Genomic DNA, 27,200 nt, shown 5'->3' with positions numbered 1-27,200 from the left:
GAGCGCGGGGCGCTACACCGTAGACAGAAGCTGGTACGGATCTGCTACGCCAGGCGCCTGAAAAAATGTAAGTAGACTTCATTGTATCATACAAATGATGTAATCAGTGACATAAGATTTAGTTTTTTTTTCAGATTTCAGTATCATGTTAATTGGTTCTATTGATGTGTATAAGTACATATATGTAGGTGTATTTATAATATTTCCTTTGTATTCAATTATTTGATTTCGGTTTAAATTAATAAAAGGGGGATTAGAGAATTAATTTACAATATTATTTTGATGATTTTAAAACTGAATTTTCCGAAATATCTTAAAATCAAATAATTTTGGTTTTTGTTTAACATTAAGCAACACTAATGTAACAAGTTATTTAAATTAAAGTCTTATGTAACGTTTCGTTGCAAAAAACTGATATTTTTTTTATTTCAGGTTTTAGCACGGTGCTATTAGAATTTGATGTGGGACATCGGTAGCCAGCAATGCAGGGGCTCCAAGCCGCGAAAGAGAAGGCCTCAGGCCTCTTCGCCAACAAACCCCTTCTTTTCAAGTAAGTGAAACTAAAATTTACAATAATTTTACATCCAAGCGAAATTAAAATTACGGTCGGCCGTCGGATTATAAATACTAACAAATTACGGAAAATTCAATAAAAATTAATGCAAAGGTTTCATAAAAAACGTATGTGTTGCGTAATAAACCAAAATATCAGTTAAAAAAATATTAGCTATTCCAGGTACCTTTAAAAATTCAATCTGTAATGAATTTTATGAAGTATTTCTAAATTCTTGAAAAGTTTTTTTTTTTAATCTACTTTAATTACTTATCAAACTGTCGCTTAATAAAACAGCGTTTTACAAGAGTATTAATTTGACCGAACTCTGTTCCTTTCACAACGTTTTGTAACGATCGGTCTTACAATTTATACACAGAAGTTATTTTAAAGAAATAAAAAAATGTGCACAAAGATTACCTTTAGCGGGCGACTTGATCATTGGTAGCATTAACCTATAGTTTGTATTGTGCTAGTATTTGATCTCTTAATGTATATTTTTTTTAAACTTGTTCTACATCTCAAGTCTTCTAATTTTCGGCGGATCGCACATTTCAGTTTCAAAGTCGTGTATTACGAAATGATTGGAAGTATATAGGATAGATGAAGATCACAAAAGAACTATTCTCAGTCTTCTCAAATGTGTGTAATAATAATGTCGTTGTCGTTATTTAAACTGTATTACAGTTTAAGGAGAGGATCTTGTGCATTCTCCAATACTCATGCCTGGTTACTACTAACCTCGCAAGACCTATAATGGTGTCATAATGTGAATACCATTGCCAAATAGGTCGAAAAACTTGCCAAGTCAAAAATTTGCCAACAAAATTAGGACCATTCATATGTGTTAACAGTATCTTAAATATGTCGAACTGTTTATAACAAGTAATAAATGAAGATCACCGATAAGAAAACACATCTTTCAGTAATTTAATTAAATCGATATAATATTATCTCGTTACAATAAAAGACAAATTAGCAATAACTATGGCAATAAATGCGTAAGTACCCAGTTGAAGAAAAACAATCAGTGGGTCAAGAAAACTTGGGGAGACGAGGCAATTTAGTTGGAAGCTGGGAGTCGATCGTCGATAATATTGACAGTCGGGTAATACGTGTTGCAATAGAAATAAGGGTGCACCGTCGCGCCGTCTGACGTCGCTATGGTGAAACTAGTAGGGTCGACACATTTACATGTTCAGTTATTTTTGGTGTTTTTTTTTTTCTAAAACCCGTATCTTCGATATAATGTCATTTTTATGTTATGGTAGCTATAATTATATCATAGGTACTCTACCTGCCGACTACAAAATGTATATTTTTATTGCATAAACTACTGAATCGATAAAATAACACTTTTTATTTTTGTTATCAATCGTTTTCAATTAATGTAACCGTATAGGACCGAGAGATAATCTTAAAATATTTAAAGACATACGAATTGCGTTTAATAATACATTTCAATGGTATTTCAAACTATCGACTAAATATAATACGGTTTATTATGTCTATAAAATATTAGCTCCATAAACAGTTCTACGGTTTATGGATTAAGTCATAAAACATTAAGATCCGCGATGGAACAAATTGAGCGAGGATAGGACGATAAATAATGCGATTATTCGTCAGCGGCAGCCCTGGCACAGGCGACTGCTCAGCGCTGATAACAAACAGACATCATCCGGATTTGTTACGTCATGCGAACGTACCATGTTTGTAGCGCTTCGATTCCCCAACGAGACCTCAACTAAGCTCCGACAAGACTGTATTGTGTTTTATATTTCTGTCTTTGTATGTCATATTTATTCCTTTTATGCTTAATAAGGTTTCTTTTGGACTGATACATTTGTGGTAATAAATTATTAATGCTTATGTCAAAATAATTTCAAATAGTCAATATTTTTAAGTAAGTTCAAAGGTCGTTTTAAGCTATAGTATTATATAAAGTATTCCTTTATTCAAGTGTTCATGAAAGAGATTTTATTCCATAAACATGCTTATAATAAAGCATTACAAAAATATGCATAACTTTTACAATTACATCTTTTTGTATTCCACAACATAAAATGACTAACAACCAAATAGACAAAAATAATTTCGAAGGGGATATAATAAACGTAGTTATACGTATCTCTAACAATCTATAGGGCTTAAAGCTCATAAATTGCGTTGCGAGCAGAGAGAAAGGGTAGCCGGTTCATTATTTAGTCCGTTTAAATCACTAAGTCCTTAAAAGACATTAGCAGGCTTTGTAGAGTTATCGCTACACACAAAAGAGATTTGAAACTCAGCGACAGGGGGAGGACACGTCAATTATAGCTCTCAATGTTAAGCTTATGGTGCATTTGTACTCTGTATTACGCGATAAAATCACCTTTGTCTAAAGTTATGATTGAAAGTATAGTTTTTACGTTGTTTCAAACCCGGAGAGTTACTTGTAAAGCTATTTTAAGCAGTATTGTTAGAAATTAAAATTAAAGCGAAGAAAAAAGTGCGGATTAGTCCTAAAAGTTCAGAAGTAAGAAAGTTTTTTTGTAACTTCGTGAGGTTAATGCTCTCGATTTTTCATATTTGCTTAATATTTTTATTCTATAGACAGTCTTTTACTGTCTGTATAATCTATAAAGAGGGTAGATAGCTCAATACGTGTGCAGCACTCACGCTAATTGTTTCCGCCATTTGAATATTGCCGGCGACAATTACTGGATTGGTCCATCGCCCGGGGCCGCTGCTGCGGACCCCTGGATTAATTGCTCCCCGACACTTTGTTTTATTTCGCACTTAACAATAACATTCAATGTATTACTCTCTCCATAAATTTTCATCAAAAATCGCTTTACATTTAATAAATAAATTTTGTTTCAAGACTCACAATTCATTATTTGCAAAAACGGTTTCTACCGTTAGCTTCTGCTAATTTTGATGATGCTAATACCAATAAAATGTAATTGTCTTAAAATAATCAAGGTTTAAAGTCAGAAAGTGTAAATATTTCATACAAGTTCTACGACAATGGAAACCAACAGCAAAAAGAAAAAGTTTTTGCATTAATATGTCTAGTATTTTTCTCTCCACAAAAATAGCATTTAACATTACCGTAAGTATCGTACATGTAATAACCGACGGAGTCGATCCGAGTTACAGAGATTAAAAGATGCCCCTGTTTTAAAAAGTTGATCATTTATACATTATAAGGTTTGTGATCTGTGATCGATAGCTGAAAGCGCCGGGAAGTCTGGCCGTCTGTCCGTCGGGACGGCGCGGCGCCGCGGCCGGCGCCAGGGGGCCGCGTCTTAGCAATAAATCTCATAACCAAAACTGTGACTTTCACTAAATTATCTATTTGTTTTCCTGCCGCAGAATACTTTCACTTGGCACGGGAAAAGCTTACGTAACATAATTTATTTTCAATGTGATTCGGAAATATATTGTAGGCCTAAATTATTAAATGTGTTAATGAGCTTTGTCCAAGAAGCTTTTTCTTTTGTCTCTTTTGTTTGTTACTTTACGTTAAACAGGTATTTTGGTGTACCTTGTTCTTCTAAACGAAATAAAAACACATGACAGTCTAAAATACGTCAATTTGTTTACGTCCGACTACTTCATTCTAAGTGTTTAATTTTTATAAAATAGATTAATATTAAATGAAAGTTACAATTAATCCACATCAATAGTATATGATTTCAATATGGCAACATAGATTGTCAGTTATAATGAGGTTGGTGAAAGGATGTTTTAATTTGCGGCGTGGACGCGGCGGTCGCGGGGCGCAGGGATCGCGGGAGACAGGGCGCTGCCGGGATTAATCCAACTTCAAAGGCCTCGCTTAAATTACAAAAGTCTAATGAATGCGACTTCCAATATGCACTAAATGAACACGGGTTTCACTCTTAATATTTAATTAGTGGCTTGATTAAATATCGAGAAATTTTAAATTAAAGAGAAAAGACAATTATACTACATCAACTAAAACTGAACAATGACATGACATGACAACTTATTGTATATTATATAATTAATGCTGCGTTATACTTAAGTCTTTTCATGGTTATTTCTTTTTTATTTAACGTTTTTATATACAACGAGAGAACATTTGTAATTAGGAATTATAGTTATAACACTATCAAATCGCTAAATTTCATTTACTAAGTACGCAATCTCTTAAAAAAATTCAACTTAGTTCGTTAGATAAAAAGGATCGTATCTACAATTCTACACTTTGGAGCTGGATTTCTTTTTGGTATTTAGGTTACTGTTTCTCACTCACCGTCGTTAAGTGGAACGAAACTCACATTCAAAACCCAACACATTGTTGGTGTAGCTCGGTGCTACGCCGTAGATGTCCTCATTGTAAAATCGTGAAAATGTGAATATAAAACATTAAATTCATTCATAACATTCTTTTACTACTTCAAGATTTACAAACTAATTACTACTTGTGCATACTTTTACATTGTTGTACTTGATATTATTAACTTTAACTCGGTAAAACTTTGTTTAATGTGTTTGTACTTTTATTAAAATTTTCCCAACAAAACTTACAAATATTTTGTTCGTAAAATTGGCAAAATTTCCCAAAGTAGCTATTATTTGAAGACGAATGTCTGGCGCCTCGCTGCCACCAGACACAGCGGCGCCCGTTCATCTGTTTGTTTGTGCTTTCAAAACAGCCTATGTTTCGCCATTACGACTTTTGTTACTATATTAAGTCATTACCTACCGTATTGAAAATGCTTATCAATGTGACTGATTAAGTTATTAAAACATTCAAAAGGAATCAATTGACATGCTTGATTGCTATGAAATAAATTAGTTAACGTAACGATCTAAAGCAATGCGAGTGCAAAACTTTTCGATCTTCATAATTATGTAAATAGTTGAGAAATGGATTTCATAATCACGAAAAAAACAATCAGGATATAAACCTATACAGTCACTTTCTGAAGTTTCACCATGAGTACAGTAAATTGTGAGACAATCGTGCTGTCGGCGTCTCCGCTAATGTTCCCCGTGTGCAAATATTTGCTCGGTCCTATCGATCAGGCGCGATCACGCCGCACTTCACGCCGCTTCTGTCACGTCTCGAGAGCTTGTAAGCCCGTGTGCGTGCGACTCTGTTCACTCTCTTCTGACGCTAAGTATTAAGTAATACTTAGTATTGACACTCGTTTGGAAGTATGAGATGTAGAACATAGACTCGATTTCATTGAACTTAAGACAAGCATAAGTGGGTCAAAAAAGTTATGTGACATTATTTTATTATAGAATTATTTTAAGTAGAAATAGAAGAAGAAGTCAAATTAAGATATTTTATAAACTTTTTTTCTCGTAATAAATTATAATTTGAGCGAAAGTTTTGCGTAATCTTAATACAAATGATAGTAATTGTTTTGACCGTAATAAAAATAAGAATTGTATGCCAGTAATAAGGTTTTATCTTTGTCAAACCTTTTACGTTATTGCTAAATAAATTGAGCTTTTTAGTAAAATTTAATTCTGGTCAAATGTCACAGTTATTACGGCAGGCGTTGGGAGGCTCGATTGAATTTCCGGTCGGTAACGACGTTGGAGCGAACGCCACCGGAAATACCGCTAATGCATGTCAATTGTTGTGCCCTTAACTTTGTTACCAGGATATTTTCAACGTTTAATGTTTTCAACGTATAAATAACTAGCTGTTGCTCGTGACTTCGTCTGCGTGAAACTAAAAAATAATCAGAAACATAGCCGGTATAATTCACAGATAAATTACCTTTCTAATAGTGAAAGAATTTTTGAAATAGGCCCAATAGTTTTTGAGTTATTTCAATACATACAAAAGTACAAATCTTTCTTCTTTATAATATTAGTATAGATATAGATATATTATACAATAGTATCAAAATATTCGCACTGTATCTTAGCAACCATCCATATTGTGAAGAAAGTTTTAAATAAATGTATATTTACTCTTAAAATATTTAAACAACTTTTTTATATGTAAGATCATTGAGACTTTTGTTTGCTTCTTAGTTTTTTAAACGCGCTTTAAGCAGTAACCGAAAATATCAAGTTAACTTTACTATAAAAAACTTTGTGTCTCCCCCGCAAGTAACATGTCCCAAGAAATGAACAAAGGGTTAGAGTAGCGTATTGCTTAATGGACAGTGAAGGCTGTGATAGCGCGTGATAAATCACCACCGTGATTACTGGGCCATTATCTAAAATCCAATCTCAACGACAACTCGCAGCGCCGGAGTAAAGTTGTTGACGTAATTGACACGGACGCGGGGGAAGTACTTCGGTAATGGGATGGGTGTTAAGGAATCTTCAAAATTACACCATTCATAAGACAAAATTGTGTTAAGATGTATGTTTATGTTGATAACTGAGATATGAGCAAATTAAGATTTTTCTCGCTTATTTACTCCGGTTTAAAACGTTCTAAAGAGGACGGGGACATACTTATGTCTATGTAGAAGGGTAAATAGACATAGATGGTAGGACATTTAACAAATTTATTTCTGAAACATTCCTACCACTATTAATTTCTGTATCTTCTGACGTCAGTATTATTATATATTGCAAAGCCAAATCAGAATACATCAATTAAGTATACGTTTAAAGGAAATATACCATACTAATACTGGCGCAGTTGCAAAGGAACGCTTTTGCAGGCTTCTCTTTGAGGAGACGTTTGAAGGGCTTACTCGGAATGGGTTCGATTGTGCCAACACACTTATTTGTTTGTCGTCGATCGACTACATCTGGGGTTGCTGTGTTCATGTTAAAACTTAATTTAGGGGAACGCTGACAAGCTAATATAGCGTATTTTAAATATCTATGTAAAATTAACTAGTAAAAATATTAAAACTTGCAAAGACAATAAATCAAGAAACCACAACTTAATATTTGATATCTTATACAAATTCAATATGAATAATTTTGATAACTTGATTTTATTTTTATTAATCTAACTAATGTGTAAATAATATTATCACTATTTGACCGAATGCAAGTTATTTATTCATACGATATGAAGAAGAGTCCTTAGTTCAAATGATGAGCTTTGAAATTTTCACTTTGTTCTTGCTGACATTTAGAGTCTCATTCCCAGCATTTATTTAAAAAAAGTTCTAATTCATCTTCTTGTACCCGTTGTCATTGTAAAGCAAGTTATAAAGACGGACAAAGTTCTAATTTAAATAATCTTGTAACAATTATAAACAAAATGGAGTAAAAACGTTGCTGCGTTTTTTTTTCGTTGAAATTAATTCAAATATTAAAATGTATCCTTCATTTATATGAACTGTATATTTCAATCATCGAAAACATGGAAAGGGCTCTTATAGGAAAACCTTAAATGGTTTTTTGTCATACATCCCAACGTATTGAAACGTTGGCTTAGTATTTAAATGGATTCCCATTTGTAGTCTCGAAACATGAAAATAGCGTGGCTCTTAAACAGAGAGGGTTGCAGCGTAGAGCTACGAAAATACTACACAGTACAGTCCGAATAAAAAATTAAATAGATAGTATAGATTACAAAACAATCACAGATATTTTTAAAACTAACTTGATTATCGAATTTTAATAGTTGCAGGTCTTTGGATAAATTTAAGCAAAATCAAACTAACCAACGTAAAAAAACGGTATTTATATTAAAGTTTATCGTATAAGAAATAGATACTAAAATCCATTTGGTAAAGAATTGTTTATAATCACTACTAGTTCACAAATTTGCAGTAGTTATGTCAGAATTGTTCAAAGAAAATTGTTTCTTTACTTGTGCCTCTCTGAAAGTTCTTAGCTCTGTACACCACGTACTTTTAAAGTATATTGCGTATCCTCATACATACGTATAGAGGGTTATTGTTGTTTTTCAAAGCCGACGCTAACGGTGGAAACATTTCGCCTCGACTGAAAGGGGTTTCACTGTACCTCAACAGATTTGCGTGTGCGGAGATCTCTTAGATGTCGACTGCTTCTTTTTAACTGCGGTCGCTTTTATTACGAGTTTACGAACCGTAAAAATGTAAATCAGATTGTTAGATTGTGAATTATTACTCTTTTTATTGCTATTAATTTTTGCGGACAGTCCCGCAATGTATTCAGTTTACGATGTGTTTTATTTTCTTAAGGAAAGATTATTTCTCAAACACATATTTTAGTTATAGCTAGAGTACTAATATGAAACAATTTGTTAGCAATAAATCATTTATTGCAAAACATTTTCCGCACGTTTCGCCCATAACTGCATCAATATTCAAACTAGTTAGAAAAGTATTATAAAGTTCGGAGATCGTTAACGTCTAGACAAAAGCTTTCAATCTTTCTTATCTCTATCATCTTTATATTTTAGCGAATCTTCCTTAACGAGGACTACTTGAATAGATAGTATCTAAGGATGCAACTTAAACAGGCATTAAGAAACATTTCCAGACCTCCTCTGAGATAAGTTTCTCTTGATCCCCGACCATTGTGATAGCCATCTGTAGAAAATTCGGTGAAAAGCCCCGGGGTTCATTCGCCATTCATGGGGCGATTTGATTTACTTAAGATCTTTTGCTCGATACTGTCTATTAAGCGAGTGGTTCGCCAGAGGACGGTCCCTTATAAAAGAATAATTGAATATTTTGACCGTTCTTGTAAACAGTTTTAATGTGTCAGTATATTTTTTAACTTTTTATTACATTACATTGAAAAATACAAGCGTATTAAGCATGAAACGTTCAACAACAAAAAGGATACACAAATGATGACTTTATTCAAATAACTGATTCTGTATTCACGTTAGGCCAATCATCATCATCTTTCTCCTTATCCTACTCCCGTAGGGTCGGCGCGACAGGTTATCCTCCACATAACTCTATCATACGTCATCTCAGTCATCACTCACTTTATGATCACGTCACCGTTCAAGCAATCCATCCATCTAGGTCTACCTCTACTGGTGTACCTAAACACTCATTACTAAAGTTCTCCTTATTACATGCGATACATCTCTCGTAAGCCAATCACGTTTACTAAATAAACTACGTAATTCGTAAATTAATAACGCGAATGTTACAACATCTTGAATAACTTATTACGATAACATATTACTTAACTTTACTACGTAAGTAATGAGAATTTTATTACGAGTGTAATTAAAACTTTTTTATGCTGTTACGAACATAGTTAAACTAAGTTCAACTTAAGGGAAAAGTCTAAAGTATTTTTCAACTTTATTAACTCGGATATTTCTCACTTAGGCTCGAGTTGTTCGAGTACTTTTTATTTATATTCAGTGTGATTTTTAAAAGTATCATAAAGGTAGACTTTATCGAACTTAGGGTGGGTTAACGCGTGGTTCCGGGCGAGTGGACCGACGATTTATAAAATGAGTTTGCGGTGCAACCAAGCAGTGATACCCCATTGGTTACGTCTCACTTCCTTGTTAGTGTATGTCGATATCGATAATTTGTAGTTATCGATATTTCGGAAAAAAAAATATTCTATATTTGAATTAAAGTTTCCCCCTGAGTGATAAAACTATTAAATTTGTATTCCACAATGTAATATTTTTATTAACGGAAATAGATTTTGAACCGTAATAGTTAATTAGATTGGACGACTGAGACAACTACAAACAAACTCAAGATGACCGCCTGCATTATTATAAAACTAAAGCATTACTAAAGTACAGAAAATACATATTTATAACTTAATTGTGCTATAGTACTAGTTGACTTTTGCTAGAATATTGTATACTACATACTATTGCATAATGTTAATATGACTGACGTGTTTAAAAAATGTTACGTGATTGTTAAAGTAAAATCAAAAAATTATTCATATTATCTTATCGATAAATTTTCTCTCACAACGCCGGAACATCACTATCGCAAGGCATTTGTCGCGGGCCGTCACCATTTCTCCCCCGGCGCGCCATCAGTGGAAAGTTAAAAGCATTGAAAGACATATCGCGAGTTCCTTCCCGGCTTCATTGTTCTCTCGCCCTTTGTCCCGCGCCGAATGTTTTAATGTAATTGGCTTTGTGCTACATTTTTTTTATTCGGCAACTTACATGTATCCCGGTACCCTCTGTCCATTACTCTATTGCCTACGTATTTTTTTATATAAATTTAGCATAAAAATAATTTATTGTCTACTGTCTAATATTAGACAACTGTCGAATCCATATTCTACTTTTTAGTTTTTTACTTTAGTAAAGTTAAAAATTGTAATATTTTATACGATACTAGCTGTTGCTCGCAACTTCGTCTGCGTGAAATTAAAAAATAATCAAAGACATAGCCAGTATTACTCACAGATAAATTACCTTTCTAATGGTGAAGGAATTTTTCAAATTGACCCAGTAGTTTTTGAGTTTTTTTAACACAAAAAGAAATTCAAATCTTTTCTCTATATAATATTAGTATAGATTGACAAATTGTTAACACACCTTTTATACTTTTTAATTATTACTATAAAAAATGGGAAAACGTAACATATATGTACAAATTAAATTGTATAACAGATTTTTTTACATACCTTTTTTAAAAAAAGATTATTTATTATGCTATAAGCTAAAAGGTTTATCTTAATTTTATTAAGCTACAAGCACCTAGTAAACTAGTCACCGGTATTATTGACGATAAAATATGTAGTACATATATTGCTTAATAAACAATAAAAATGTTACTAAGTGCCATTACCCCAATAATAGTAGTGATGAGTGATGAAACAGCTATCTCTTATCCTTTCTTTTACTACCCCGACTGACTTCAGTAAGTGAGTTGGATATAAATTGGGGCATTGTCTGTGAAACTGGAGCATTCGCAAGACTACTAACGTTATTCTGCAATAACTGAGCGAAATAAAAAAAAATGCTTTAAAACTCAATTTTTCTAACTTATTAAATATCTCTAATGCGTGATAAGGATACAAAATAAATGTTAGTCAGGATATTTTTAATTAATAAAATTGCTGTTGAATTCGCTTTTATGCTTTCTCTTTCTTTTGTTAGCCGTCGTTTCAGTCTGTCTTACAGCACTTACCACGATACGATCCTGTCACCGAAATGTAGGATCAATCCGCGGAGTTATTCAGCACTTTTTTGCTAATATATCCATCAAATAATTGAAACACTTTGATAGAAAGGACTCTAGAACTTAACGACATTTATTATAACCACAAAATTGTGTTATTATTGTGAATCAACATCACAATAATCTAATCTTAAATAGTGGCTTTTACCCACGACTCCGGTCGCGCGGAATTGAAATAAAACGCTAGTATGTAGCCTATGTATTTTTCCAGGATATGCTCTACATCTATTCCAAATTTCGTCCAGATCTCTTCAGCCGTTTAGGCTACTAGCTCTACCAAACATACATTAATCTAAATATTCGCAAGTATAATATTAGTACGATTTTGCCTTACATTTCAAAATAACTCCGCACTTACTGTTAGATGCTGTTAATGATAAATGTTTTATAAACCACATTTGATTGAATTTAATGCTGGGAATGCAAATAACGACCTTTTTCTGTATAACAATTGAAAGACAATTAAACATTACGATATAGCAATAATACGTTAATACTACGAGTATAAAATATAGCAATAAATTAATGAACGTTAGGATAAAATTGCAGAATAGCCCAGTGAGTGAGGACAGAGGGGGCGTAGCACGCATTTCTGGCTAGTTTGATATCAGCTCCCGTGACGTCACGACCGTCTCGTGCCTCATTTAATATACGATAAATCAAGTTAGTTCCACTCAGTGTAATATAGAAAATTTGTAAGGAATATTGAAAAACCACAAACCTAATAATTTCTTTCTTAATAATCTGATAGTAACGGTGTAATTTCCTTAAAAGTTGTTCTTTCAGTAATTTTCTGTGACTGTATTTTATTTTGGGAAATCCACAGGTGGTTTTCGACTTATCTCCCTTGAGTGTGATAATTGAAATTGAACTTTTGTCGTTTGGGATAAGGTGGTAAATTGTTTAGTGAGAGGTTAGGGTGTGAATGATATAACCTGTTGATTCTTCGTGAAGAAAGCTACAAGGAAAATGTGGCGTTGGCTGTAAGTATTGCTTACTTTAAGACGTTTTCTCTAGCAAACAATTTACACGTGTTAACGTTTTAGTACTATAAACTTTAAAACATGTCATTAAATTATAATTTTTAGTGTTATAGAAAACATGTTTTAGTAATAAAGTAAATATTTACTCAGTTAATGAAGAGAGCAATCATCTTTTATGACATGCAATTTTATCTAAGCTATTTTTAATATTAAAGATGCGTAGAGTATGCAATAAAGGCATATTAATTTACTCAGACATGTCTTTATGAAAAACTAGCTTTCGCCCGCGATTTCGTCCTCGTGAAATTATAAAAACACAAAAGTAAGTATCCTATGTGTTCTTCCAAAATATCCTCTACATCTCTACTAAATTTTATAGAAATCTATACAGCCGTTTAAGCTACAAACTTTAACAAACATCCATCCATCCATCCATCCATATAAACTATCACATTTATAATATTAGTATGATATGTATTATCGTAACTAGTAACAATGTAAAGTAAATTATTAAAATTATAATAAAGATGTTACATTATTACTTATTTCTAAGTAAATTGTATCTCTATGTTAAAGTAACGATATTGTTATGAATGCATAGAAATATAGATGTTGTGTATTGTGTAAAAGTAATAAATAATATAAAAAATATTTCTGTTGTACTTCTAAGGTAACTTTTTAATTTCGTTTTATGACAGTATAAAGGCCAGGTTATTAAATTGGGAATGGTTAGAAATATCTGTCAACGACTGTTACATTTATAAACTCTTACTCTCATCATTTTTAAGTATGAATCATTATGGAGATTAGGAAAACGCCTTTGAGCCGATTATTGAAACGACATTTTAATGTAACAGCGTCTTAAATGGTCACGCTTAAACACCAAATTACGTTGAATTTTTTATGTGTGTCAGCAGCGCTTACGTAGCGATTTGTTTAATATTCGTTTCTGTAATCGACTATAAGTATTGCACACTTTGCTGCCGGTCCTTATTCTTTTATTATATTTGAAACTCGGTTATTGTTCGTTTTAATAAATGTGCCCTAATTAAAAATAGTTAAAAGTTAATTAGCAATTGGATTCAAAACTAAATAACTATTTTATGTCTCCAGACACAATATAAAGTTGTACTGTGTAACATTTAAATTAGAGTACATCTACACATCTAGTTTCCAATAAACCGAGAACAAAGGAGATGCAATTTCTACATCCGATACACATAGCTGTAACGAAGTCACATTGATTTCCATCGCAGTAGAAAATCTTTTTAAGCTTCATTTCCCGGTCGTGTGTGCAAAGCTTTATAGTTACACTACGTTGTCGTACGTCGCTTTTGATTCCCCATACTTATATTTTGTACGTCTTCATGTCCCGTACAGCTCCCGAGGGATTTTATTATGTCACAGGTATGCCCAATTTATTTTTATGATCTAACACTGCGTGATTTTCGGGAGTTTTATTCGTTTACCATTAAATAATAACGAAGCATCGGTTCTTTTTTATTTGGTATTCTGAGTTATCTATGGTTATGAGCTTACCAATAAAATTATACACTTTTTTATTTAAAAAAATGTGGATAAAATCGTCTACATCATTAATTTAGGTACAATGGTCGTATGTAATATATTGTATGTTGCATAACGTATGTTGAATTGGGGTACGCAGAAAATATGGTTTTATGAATGAAAAGACATATTTTACTGAATAATAAAATGACAATGATAACAAATAATTAAATAAAAAGATTCTTAGAAAACAATTCAGTTACGTAATGTCCTTCTTGTGGATTGACGGAAAATCAATAGAAGCTCAGGGACTTGCGATACGAATATTAAAATTAGCTACACGATTGTTCCCAGTTCTCGACAAAATTATATTTCATAAAAAAATCCTCGCGGGAATTCATCCAATCGCCTGCTTCTGTTCAATTTATCAGTAATTTTGGTGACTATTCTTAATACTTTTTTGTAGTTAAATATCTATTGATAGGTACTTAATACAGGCAGGTTTTAGAATATCTTTTATAAAAGATTACAAATTTTTAGGGCTCTGCTCATTGTCAACTTATCCCGCAATTATTCTAAAAATAAGTCAACATGAAAAAAAAACCTTTTTATCATTTTCCAAAAATGCCTTTTAGGACTCGAACTATACTGCCGCAAAAGAATGTTCGCTGTTCCATATTAAAAAAGAACACTTGTATAAATAGATTTAATCTTTCGACAGGTTAAAAAACTGGGTTAAATCGAACAACATTGTCGTAACCGTTTTATTTTATCTCACCCTTAAACGCATGCAATTCATTCGAACCCCGCGAAGAGCATTACCCTCTAAGCTCCGGTATTTGCGTAATTGATATTTACAACTAACCTGGATTTCAAAACGCTTTTACCGGGATTAAACGGGGATTTGTTAGGATCTTCCTCCTTCGAGTGTTTCCTTCAATTTATTTACACCCCGTACGAAAAGCTGACATCGTTTACAGTTCACCTTTGATAATTTTATACCAAAGACAAAACTGTGTAGCTATAATGTTCCCAAGAAAAAAAAATTAAGCTAAAAAACAAGTTTCTAGCATAAGTTACTGATGTTAGTGTGATTGTAATCTTAATGTCAGAATCTGGAAAAAATTTGGATGAACACTACTGGACAAAATGATCAGTCAAATACTTTCTTGCTAGAAATTTTTAATTTTAGAATTATTAAATTTGTAACAATACACTCCAGTTTAAAATTAACATTTTGTATCATTCGAAACTATACAAACTATATTAAACGATAACTACGTAAGTAATAGCTTGGAAACAAATATCATATAAGCAAATAAACAGTAGTCCGCCCGTGTACAATAAAACATAGTCTAGCGAGAACTGCGCGTTGTGAAAATCAAGAAACAATAAAGGTCGATCCAGAACGTGAGATCCGACCGGGCGGCCAGATTAGACCCCGACAAAGAGAATAAGAATCCACCGACCAAATATCATCGCAAATACGACACGCTGTTTTGTTTGCCTTCAATTTTTATGATATTCGATAAAACTCGCGGAAATAGAATTTCATTTTTCACATCTCAAAAATATAAATTGTGTTCCGTTTTTCTTTTTTACATTTTCTCGTTGAGAGTATTTGATTTGATTCTTTTGTCTTTATCGGAGTTGATAAAAACGTTGATACTTTATTTAATTGCAGTAAGTTGTTACAATAATTTTACCCTGAATGTTATAGTTAACATTACCTTAAAGACATTATCACGAGAATAAGATTATCTCGACTTTCGTGCACCAGAGCAAAGTATTAACAACTTTCGTAACTAAGCTACTCAGTTTTTTTAATCACAAACATTGTTATTGTAACTTTTATAAACGCATCTAAATATATTTAAACAACTGTTATCAAATAAATAATAATTCTATCAAATTCGCAAAGCTCCCGCGATCATGTCTATCCGCAGCCATAAAATAAATCTGGTCATAAATAAAGAAGGAGCCGCTAACAAGCGTCTCGGATTCACCCAGTTATATTTCTTGGCTCACTTCGCCATTTTTGTCATAACTCTATTATACTTCCCAGTGTCGAAATGTGAGATCACCGTCTTGATTTATTTTTACCTACGTTGTTATTAACAGTCTAAGAAAAATAAAAATAATGATAATGTGTCCTTATATTTATTTAACTTCATTATCGATTTTAAAGCACTAAATTAAAAAAAGAACATAAATCTTCGATAGAAAAAAATGTTGTTTAAGTAAGTACAAAATAGCTGAAAACACGATAGCAAATTCCCGAATTTAGTTAAACAAAGTCAAAGCTTTTTGTACATCTGTTGTATGCTAGACATGCATTCCCGATCGCTGGGTAGTCGGGAAACAAATTTATCCGACAATTGTAAATCAATTAGAGAGGGTGGCTTCGCGGGGTGTAATAGCTACCATCCCCTCGCGCTCGCCAGGGCCGAAATTGGAACCGAATATTTGCAATATAATTTTCGTTATTTTTTGGGACTCATTACTCATCACAGTTAAATCCTATGTTAAATTGTTTTTAAACCATGTGAACGAAAGGCAAAAGACAATAGCAATTGCAGGACTAATGTTATTCTCACAAGATTTGTCATAGAGTGAGTTTAATATTGTATAATATGGTTCAAGTAATCTTGACCTTTGGCATTCACAGTTCAATCAGTTTGTTAGGGATTATATGTGTATTTTCTATAGAGCCTAGTGCTATGGGATATACTGGTTACTGAGTTTATTATTTCATACATTAATTAGTTTTGATAAATTGATTTTTATAAAAAGTATATATACTTTAAATGGGATGTTTGAAAGTAATAAATTTCTCGCAACAAGTGAGAAACTATGTCATGAATCTGCTGTACATGACAATAGACAGTTTTAACAAAGAGCCACTCGTTCGCTGAGCGTTAATTAATTAATTAAGAAGTCGCAGCGTTCCTCCCTGGCCATAGGTACTATAGATATTCATAGTGGGGAATGTTCGAGTGCATATTGTGATCTACGCAATACACCTCCCCCTGAGGGCGCTCCTCGCACTTCACGTCCGATTCAGGTCTCCTGTCTTCGAAAAGTCGAGAAAACTTGCATGGGTAATCACATTGGAAATAAATTTAAACATTTTTAATCGAGATAATAAATTATTCTTCGATTTCCCAAGTGGGGATTGCAATATCGTTTATGGCGTCATTTATTAATCCATTGACCGATTAATTAATTTGAGATAAACTTGTATAGTTAACTTAAGTCGGGCTTACTTAATTGAAATTCACAGCTTATCTCCAGCGCGTAGCTTTTGTCTACGCCGTAGACTCTACGGATAGCCATAGCATATGATGGCCAGCAGTTGTTCCTACTTTGATTGCATACTTAAATAAAAAATGGTGAATAGAGAATAAATAACATTTTTACAAATACTAAGCATATTCACCTAAATAAAAAATCTGGTGCTTTCTTAAATTATCACAGCGAAAATATTGTAACATCTTTTTTTGTACGTTCGTCTATATGAAGTTGAGAGACACGTAGCAGGCTTTGTACGTTCCGTGAGTATTAGTGAAGTTATACGAAGCTTCTATGAGTCGGTCAGAGCTAATTCATTGTGGAAACTATGTTGAATTATACTTCAAATTATTATTCGTTTCTAGAAATTTGAGGAACGTTTATTGTTTAAAATTATTTATCATTTAACACATAATTAAATATGACTGTGAAATTCTTTGTAACTTGCGTTTAGTTTCAAGTTTTCTTGTTTTGTTAAATACAATATTTTCCAATAATAATGTGTTTTTCTTAAATTTGTTGTTTGGTCTTGTATTGAAAATAAAACGCTCGGTTTTCAATGTTTCAATACTTACACATTTCTTTTACAAATAGCAATTATTAAAGCCATAAAAATAATGACAGTATACATATTAGCGTGTAGATACACTGACAAAACATCAATTACACCATTTTAAGTTACATCAGATAATTACAGGCATCGAACGTGGGGTGCATTAGCTGTACAATAAAGAAACGCGGCGCGAGGGGACGGTCTCACGAAATATAGCATTAAAATACATTGCCTAAGCTAGGTTGGATATTTTACAGTATTTGTTTGCTTTAAGTTACAGATCATAATGTTAAAACTTATTTACTTTTTATTATTCAAGGTTACAAGCGGGTATTAGAGGAGTCTTATCAAGGTTGCTAAATTTCTTAATTTAGCAATAAAATTCATTTAATTAAATTTCATTGTTTAAGTTTATGCAGTTTTTTATAATAAAAGCACACGCTCCTTATTTAGAGCAGCAGTGTCGAAGGTTCAGGTTGCCATAATTTTTGCCAACCTCCGATAGGAGATGGCACTCGAAGAAGAAGAAGTGTTTTATAAAGGCACATCTAGACTTCAATCTATACAAGTATTACAAAGAAGATTTGTATTTTTTTATGTATTGGAATAACACAAAAATTACTGGGCCGATTTTAAAAATTCATTTACCGTTAGGAAGCTACGTTATCGCTGAGTAACATAGGTATGTTTTTAAATTTTACATGGACGAAGTCGCAAGCAACAGCTAATAAGTTATAAGTAAGTTCAGTAAATCTCCTATTACTGTTGGACTACGCAGCATCTAGTCTCGTGTTAATTAATTCATGGAAACATTACGGAAAAGTTAGTCGCAGTCGCACCAACTTTATAACTTGCATATGACAGTAAATTACAAAGGCCAATTTAGAAGTGGGACGACAAGGTGCCTAGTAAAGGAAATTTGCCTTCTAAATAAATTATTTTATATTAATATTACTTGAATAATTTTGTGACTACTTCCATATCATATATATTGATATTTTAAAGCTAAATACACAACTTATTGACTTTGACAAATGTGTGTGTTCATCTATTCTGAAAAGATCAGGAAATCTTACTATCTTACTAATATCGTAAATGGGAAAATTTAGTTTGATGAATGTATGTTTGTTAAAGTTTGTAGCCTAAACGGCTGAACGGATCTTGATGAAATTTGGCGTAAACGTGGAGGACAGCCTGGAAGAGCACATAGGCTATTTACTTTTTTTTAATTCCACGCGGACGAAGTCGCGAGCAACACCTAGTACACTATAATTCAACAGAAAAAGTACCAAGACATAGTTTACTAATCGGGGGTAATCGAGAATCTCTCAGTTTCATCTGACAAATGAATTGCTGTTTTCAGGACCATTTTAGTGTTCATGCAAAAGTAATTAGTATAACAATCGGTTTAGCTGTAACTGTTGATAGGAGTCCCGTCCAGTCAGATCTAAACACATTATCGCGGGGCCGGGTGGGGGCGCTGGCGTCGCGCGTCGCTTCCACTTGGTTATGCCTTTTATGCAACGATTCATTACCGGCGACGTTAAAATGGGGGAGCGAACAGATAGGCACATTTATAACTTTTGTCAGCGGAAAAATGAATTTACACACCAGTAACCTTCATATCGCGATATATTTTATGGAGTTGCGATTCAAATGAATATCATAATACAGGAGAAGCACTTTACTTTTTGATACTTCTAGTTTACAAATAAAATAAGAGTAAGTAACATTGTTTAATCTATTAGTTCATTTGCATTTTGTATCAGGCCAATTTGAATTGTTTAAAATATTGCTACACTTGCTGATTCGTAGCGATGTTGTCTTTCAAAATACTTTGGTAATTTATCTGTAAAACAATTTTTTCCACACGTAGTTCAGGTGGGATCTTGCATGTCGACGCTATTACGGGGACCGGCGCATTTTAATCGCATTTCGAACGGAATACGTCCCCGACGATCGTTTTAATTATCGAGAAAATAGAAGTAAAATATTCTCGCTGACGTCGATTCTCATCGCGAATCTTTATTAAGCAGCGCCTAGATTAGCTGAAGGAGATATTATTGTTAATTTTTTAATTTTAAATAACGATTTCATGAAGCCAAATTACGCAATGGAACGATAGCGCACATATATTTCGTAGTGCTTTTACTGTAAAATAGAGAATTTAACATGTATTCGTGGAAGTTCATTTTTTAAAATATTTTTGTTATTTTCTACTTCTATTTCTTTCATTTGTTACAGAAATGCTCAATATGAGAACTTCCACGTGGAGCAGAAGGGTTACGATCAGATGTACGATGGCGAGGACCTGGAGACGCCTCCGTCTCCCGACAGGCCCCCGCCAAGACAAATTGGTGAATATTCAAAAAATAGTTGCTACAAAACAAGTTTATAATGTTTTATAGGTGGCTCATCTTCCTCCTTTTTTAGCTTTATCAGTCTTTATAACTAAATCCTCCTCGCTGCCTATCTCCGTAGCTATCTCTTTTAATCTCCTTTCTTTTTCTGTGTACTCTATGTAAGTTTGTTTGTTAGACAAGTACGTGCGTCCGGAGTGCCCATGCCTGAGTGCGCGCTACACGGTGGCGCTGCTGGCCTGCTTCGGCTTCAGCATCATGTTCGGCATGCGTTGCAACATGAGCATGGCCAAGCTGAAGATGGTCGGCAAACACAATGTAAGTTTTACTAACATACTCATGCAGGCGTGTCTGCCTTCGTTCAATAGTTGCTAGAGATTTTAATGTAGATTTTATCAAATAAATTCACACAAGGACCATTAAAGCTGATAAGAGTGATGTCAGGTATGGACGGTTACTACTGTTTTGATACTGGGTTTGACTTTGTAGTGTCTTTTAAATTGAGAGGACTAACTTAATTTTGTCAAACTGTAGGCATCAGCGGGTGACCACACGGAGACTCCATTCAACTGGACGGTGGAAGTGGAGTCGTCAATTGACTCATCCTACTTTGCTGGCTACCTCATTACTCAAGTCCCGGGCGGTTTCTTCGCCTCTATGTACCCTGCGAATAAGATCTTCGGCGCGGCTATAGTGGCCTCTTGCCTCTTCAACATGGCGATCCCTGGAGCGATGTCTGTTGGACCTGCAGCTGTTGTTATGCTTAAAGTTGCCCAGGGATTTGTTGAGGTCAGTATAGCTATTATAATATGTTTGTTTAGGTTATAATTTTATACGGTTAGGTTATAAAAGTAGAATTTCTTTAATATATTTCTTCTATAAAGAGGAAAGATTTGAATTTTTGTATTTTTGTAAGTATTGGTATAATTCAAAAAATTCTGGACCAATTTCTAAAATTCTTGCACCATTAGAAAGCTATGTTATCACTTAGTAACATAGGCTATATTTTAACTATATTTTAATTTCACGCGGGCGAAGTCCCGAGAAACAGCTAGTAACTAAGAATAGAGATTAATGTATGGCTTGTAAAATATTCGCTAGATGTGGAGTTTAGAAAACCATAGCCCCTACTACCATGGTTAGATACAATCATTAAATTTTGTAGGCATGTCGTGACGTGTGATACACGCGTCACATGTTAAAATTTGAAACATTCGACATTCAAGACGTGACCTTGCATGATCGGGCTTATTATTGAAGCTCGAAAATTCGCAAAACGATCCCTACAAATACACGACTCGTCAAGTTTGTCATTCCCCTTCCCTCTAAGCCAACTTAATTCACTGTATTGTACAGTTTCATGCAAATGAGTGTTAACTTAAACAAACAATTACTTACTTTGCTCTATTAAAAGATTATGCTATAAAACAAGTACAACTTTCTAGAATATTCGAATAAAAATAAATTATTAAAAAATGCACTAAAAATGGCTTATAATATTAATTTTATAAATGTGAAAGTTTAGATGGATGGATAGATGAATGTTTGATAGAGTTTGTAGCCTAAACGACTGCACGGATTTCGATGTAAAGGCTAGTCTGGAAGAACACATATACTATTCACTTTTTTTTTAATTCCGTACGGTCGGAGTCGTGGGCGAAAGCTAATATGACGTAAAGCAAGTTTAAAAAGATTTTCATATTGATTTTAAGTATGAAGACATCTCAGATAGAGTTTTCAATTACACACACATCGATCGTTATCTACACTAAGATGTACTTGAGCTCAGTGAGAATCGCTTTCCGATGTACAAAACCTCTTTAGGATTACGGGCCCTCCGTCGCCATGGTTACGTATTTATTCGCCTCCTTGTGCGGAGCTTAGCCGGATCTTCAATAGCAATGCTATCCTATTAAATCCGACTGATTTTAGATTTTCAACATCTAAAGGAGCTATAAATATACATAGAATACTCTTTTGTGAATGTATGTTAGTTATAAGCTTCTTTGAAAAGTAACGTTACTAGAATAAACATATAAAACTATGTATTTTATCCATGGATAAAGTAAGAAAGAGTGTAATCTAAGGGATGACGTTTCAAAGATGATTATAGGTACTTAATCAGATAGAGTATATGTTTTTTTTTTAAATTAGTTATTATTTTTAGGGTGTCACCTATCCATCTTGTCACGGTATTTGGAGGGTCTGGGCGCCACCTTTAGAACGTTCTAGACTGGCTACGCTTGCGTTCTGCGGAACTTACGCTGGAATTGTCATCGGCATGCCTCTGTCCGGCTTACTCACTGACTTTATATCGTGGCAAACACCGTTCTACTTTTACGGCGTTTCTGGAGTTATCTGGTAAGCGAAAGAGTTAACGTGGTAAATTCAGTGATTCCCAGATTAACCAAATGGACTTCTTTTGTGTATGATGGCGTGAAATAAGATTTTGAGTTCAATAGGGCGTTCACTGGAAAAAAAAAATATGGGAATCACTGTATTAATTGAAATATAATTATTTTTAAATTGAATAGACCTTATGTTAATTTTTATTTTAGGTATTTCGCTTGGCTATGGTTGGTATTTGAGAAGCCGAGTAAACATCCTAGTATCACTGGCAAGGAGTTGACCTACATTGAGCAGTCCCTCGGTACCGCCGCGCAAGCCGCTATGCCTGGATTTTGGAATACACCATGGAAAGCTTTTGCTACTTCGCCACCTGTAATTTGTTTTTTCATTTCTGTATTCTTGTCATAATATGTACACGTGATTTATTTGTATTATTTTCTTTTAGGTGTATGCTATAATTGTAGCCAACTTCTGCAGGACATGGAACTTCTGTTTGCTCGTCATCTTTCAGTCTGCGTATTTTAGTACAAGATTTAATATGAAGATTACTGAGGTATAGTTTTTAAATTTTATATATAAATATACATATATCGGACAAGGTCGATGAATTTACATTAGACAGATTATTAATTTTAAAAAGTAAAACGGTTCTGTTTAATTTTTCCTACATCTAGTCAATCATTTTCAGTCCGGTTTTGTGGGAGCTATACCTCACCTTATCATGACGTCGCTGGTCCCCATCGGAGGCATGATGGCGGATTATTTGCGCAAGAACAACATCATGACAACTACCAATGTACGGAAATTATTCAACTGCGGCGGATTCGGTCTTGAGGCTTTCTTCTTCGTTCTTACTGCTTATGCCGATAATAAGGTAAGTAGTATGCAATAAATAACATATCTTTGTGACTCTAAAGATGTAATGACCTACATGGTTATATAGACGAAGGCCTAATTTCCTTTCCTTTAGTTTCCTTTGCCACCATTTTCTTGTACGTAAAGATGGATGGGATGGGAAGGGACAGGGAAATGTCCTCATTATGTGCGTCTCCTTCTCCATTCATTAAGGGTGGGCAAAACATCTGTCATCATATTTGTGTGAGTGGTACACGAAATTAGTAACATACTCTTACTTATTCCTACAGTATGTAGCAACTATCGAGCTGACGCTTGGCGTGGCGTGCAGTGGCTTCGCTATCTCTGGCTACAATGTTAACCATCTGGACATCGCTCCTCGCTATGCATCCATCCTGATGGGTCTGTCCAACGGTATAGGAACCATAGCCGGCTTCATCGTACCTATTGTTATCGACTATATGACTCAGGATAAGGTAAGTACAGAATGTAAGCGTTTTTGTTTGATAAGCGGAAAGTTGCCTTGTAATTTGATTTCTAGTTTACCAAGTTTAGTCTCGCTGTGGTTCCTATGAGCTTATATGGAGGTGCGCATACTACTCGATTTTTAGACGCGCAACTAAACTGTTAAATTGGCTGCGAAACAATAGATAATCGCATAGAAGTGGCGCGATAGTTAATCAAAGGTGTGCGCCCGCTCTAAATTCAAATTAAACCATATGAAGACCATGAAAGTTATCTTCATTTAGCAGTCGTGCGTTCAATTGAAAACTGTGAGTGACGCACCCCCGCACTGTAGAGTTTCTCTCCTCGTGCCGCGAAACAAAAAGGACATTCGGCCGTGGCTAATTTAAAAAAGGAAATCGAGCTCAGCGGAACGCGCGTTCTGAATATAAAACGCGCCGCTTTGTGGGTGCGCGCCGATGCATCACATTGGCTATATTTCGCGCTGAGCACTTTATTATTCTTACACTTTGGATGAAATGAAGTTTTCCAACAACCCCACTTCACGCTAATCACAATTGTATTGAAGCCAGTTCAGTTACTAACAATACTTAGCGTAACGGATCTCTCCCATGTATAAAAAGGAGAGATATTCAAAAATGTCGTAATTTGAACATTTTTATCTCGAGGATATCCACAACTAGGTTCTGTCTTTATATTCTAGTATTATTTATGGTATTCACAAAGTAGTTATATATCATTTGAATATTGTGACAGGAAAATTTGGAAAAGGCAATAACGGAATGGCGTGCGGTGTTCCTAGTGGGCGCCACTGTGCACTTTATCGGTATCACTTTCTACGCGATCTTTGCGTCTGGCGAGCTGCAGCCCTGGGCCGAGCCCACACCGCCCTACGAGAGTCCCATGAAATCATTGGACCACGAGACTACTTTCGTAAGTTAAACAGTCAAGTAGTTTCGATGACTTTTATTATTTTGTGTTCCAATGACCTTTTACAGAGCATCTAAAGCGATTTTCACATTACTCTCAGTCAATATAAAAAACTAAAATTAAATGTAAATAAATGTACAATAGTTTTTGTATTTGACGTAATATGTGCGTATTCATTTAGACACAGGAACCGTCGGCGCCGTTAAAAGGCACAGAGGCACCAGCGTATGGTGCCATCGCGGCTCCTCCCCCACGGCCCCCGGCACCTCAGCAACACGTTCCCAACAATCCATTCGTCTCAGGCGCCTTCTACCAAGCGGAGCCAGTTCAGCCCCCCGCGCAAGATTATCAGGAACCGAGCGAAGATGGCACTTATTAGTCGACTTCTTAGGTAAGTATCTCAAGTTGATCGTCTCTGTGTGAATCTCCCTTTTTATAGGTAGTTAGAAAAATTACATTGAAATTATTGTTCTCACTGTTAGCTTACATGTATCGTTGTAATCACTTATGCATACTGAATCTTATATGTCCTTGTAAAATAAATTGTTTGTTGATAGTTTTGTGATTTAGAAAGATTTTCGTTACTTAAGAATAGAGAGTTACCGATTAATATTTGACGTATAAAAGTTAAATTACCAGTTATCGCTTATTTATATAACGGCTATTTACTAGTGTACAAATGTATATAAAGTACATTGGCATATCATCATGTGTTTAATTATTTAAATTTTATGTATTTACGTTAAATGTTGACATTATTTACATTTTATGAGGTAGGATGTTAATTTTTTAACCGATTTACAGTTTTTACCTTGCTTTCTACATTTTCCATACTTTACTCGTCGTTACTACGCCTCATGATTGTTGTATAATGTTTATGGAAATATTCAATAAATAATTTTATCTTAGATCTTATATACTTCAGATTGAAACTACAAATTGTACATGTATTATAGTTGTAGCGATTTGAATAAAATGTTAATTACAATGGGAATTAATGTTATCATTCTTGTGAAACAATTTATGTTTCATTTGTTTTGTAAAATACTAATAATCCTGCTAAATACGACTTACACGAACCTCAGAAACACAAAATCTCCTTCATTGATTGGCTCCAAAATAGAACCTATCTCCATGTAATAAGTGGATAGTGGTAGTGGAGTGTCAACATTCCCAACTTCAAGGTTCACTTGAAGTCTATTATCCTTGGAGATATTGAGTGAATCTAGCTAATAACCCTGCAGGCATCCTCTTCTAGCCGTGCTAAGAGTCATAATGTCTTGAATAAACAATTACGCACAAAAAAATAACGATTAATCGTATTTGTTAGTAAAAATAGGTAGAAATCTTCTTTTACTAAGAAAAGGCGTTAGTACTTAGTATACTTTAAGTTAATGTTATATGTTATATTTAATTTTCAAGTTGTTATATGTTATTTTTTAAAATCTCAAATAATTCCGGAGAATATTAAAGTTTACTTATTGCGGAAAAACATTTACCGGTATTGAAAGAATGTTGAAACACACCGCTAGTAAAAAAATAATTTAAGTATGTAATATTTTCTTAGTGTATTTAGCACATTTCCATAATAACAGTTAAAGGTACAAAATAACACTTAATAAGAGCGCATAAAGTAAATAACTTTAAAGATATTTTATGAATAATTAAGAGACAAATAATCGTAATTATATTTAAGACATAACTACTTATAATTGACAATAAAATGTATTTGTAATGTAATTAAGCTCTTGTATATCCATGACTTTTTATATTATACTGTGTATTCAATATTAAGTAAATTTTGTAAAAAAAAATGAAAATGTTTGAAAAAAATGTTGTACTAATATTAAAATTTTGATTCAGATGAAAAAAAAAATAAATGAAAATTGCATTCATTAAGTACATAAAAAAAACTAAAACCCTACTAAAATAGTTCTTCTTATTTAAAATCACAGAATCAAAAAATGGAATTAACGAGATCAAATTCATATTAATTATGTACTTAAAGTAAACCAATACTACAAGTAAAGCATGAGAAAAATGTAATGATTATTTAATTCTATCAACCTGAATGAATAAAATATATGTAATTACATAATTCAACATTGTACTATTTGATTAGAAAAAAAAAATAAAAAAAGAACCGTAATATAAGTTAGTGTAAGGATATTAATCATAGTTAATCATTTAATTTCGTCATCAATAAGAAAAGTATAATAGCAGTTCTATATTCTGGAAATTTTATTAGTGCTTGAATGTACAAATAAATTACTGATCACAGAA

At 33.6% G+C, this 27,200-nt stretch overlaps 1 protein-coding gene across 2 annotated transcripts; it reads left to right on the top strand.

The window, feature by feature from the left end:
- Nucleotides 1-25,588, top strand: LOC106101991 (vesicular glutamate transporter 1). Of its 2 annotated transcripts, XM_013281383.1 has the most exons (12): nt 1-67; nt 433-550; nt 20,203-20,315; nt 20,497-20,636; nt 20,853-21,107; nt 22,486-22,679; nt 22,877-23,039; nt 23,113-23,220; nt 23,356-23,541; nt 23,813-23,998; nt 24,744-24,920; nt 25,099-25,588. In XM_013281383.1, exons 2-12 carry the CDS (start codon nt 483-485, stop codon nt 25,294-25,296), a joined length of 1,788 nt encoding a protein of 595 aa, XP_013136837.1. In that variant the 5' UTR covers nt 1-67; nt 433-482; the 3' UTR covers nt 25,297-25,588. The 2 variants fall into 2 exon arrangements, with proteins under 2 accessions (XP_013136837.1, XP_013136839.1); XM_013281385.1 differs by lacking the exons at nt 1-67; nt 433-550 and adding an exon at nt 19,599-19,680.
- Nucleotides 25,589-27,200: the final 1,612 nt, after the last annotated feature.

This window comes from Papilio polytes, unplaced genomic scaffold (genome assembly GCF_000836215.1).
Source record: "Papilio polytes unplaced genomic scaffold, Ppol_1.0 DF823934.1, whole genome shotgun sequence".
In the NCBI taxonomy this organism is placed as follows: Eukaryota; Metazoa; Arthropoda; class Insecta; order Lepidoptera; family Papilionidae; genus Papilio; species Papilio polytes.
The sequence above is the reverse complement of the archived record's forward strand: the minus strand, read 5'-3'. Positions and strand labels throughout refer to the sequence as shown.

Excerpts from the sequence above, each read along its gene's own strand:
- LOC106101991 (XM_013281383.1), top strand. The coding sequence starts at position 483 with ATGCAGGGGCTCCAAGCCGCGAAAGAGAAGGCCTCAGGCCTCTTCGCC. Across the intron at positions 21,108-22,485 it reads TTGCCCAGGGATTTGTTGAG|GGTGTCACCTATCCATCTTG; the intron begins GTCAGTATAGCT and ends TATTATTTTTAG. Across the intron at positions 23,999-24,743 it reads ACTATATGACTCAGGATAAG|GAAAATTTGGAAAAGGCAAT; the intron begins GTAAGTACAGAA and ends ATATTGTGACAG.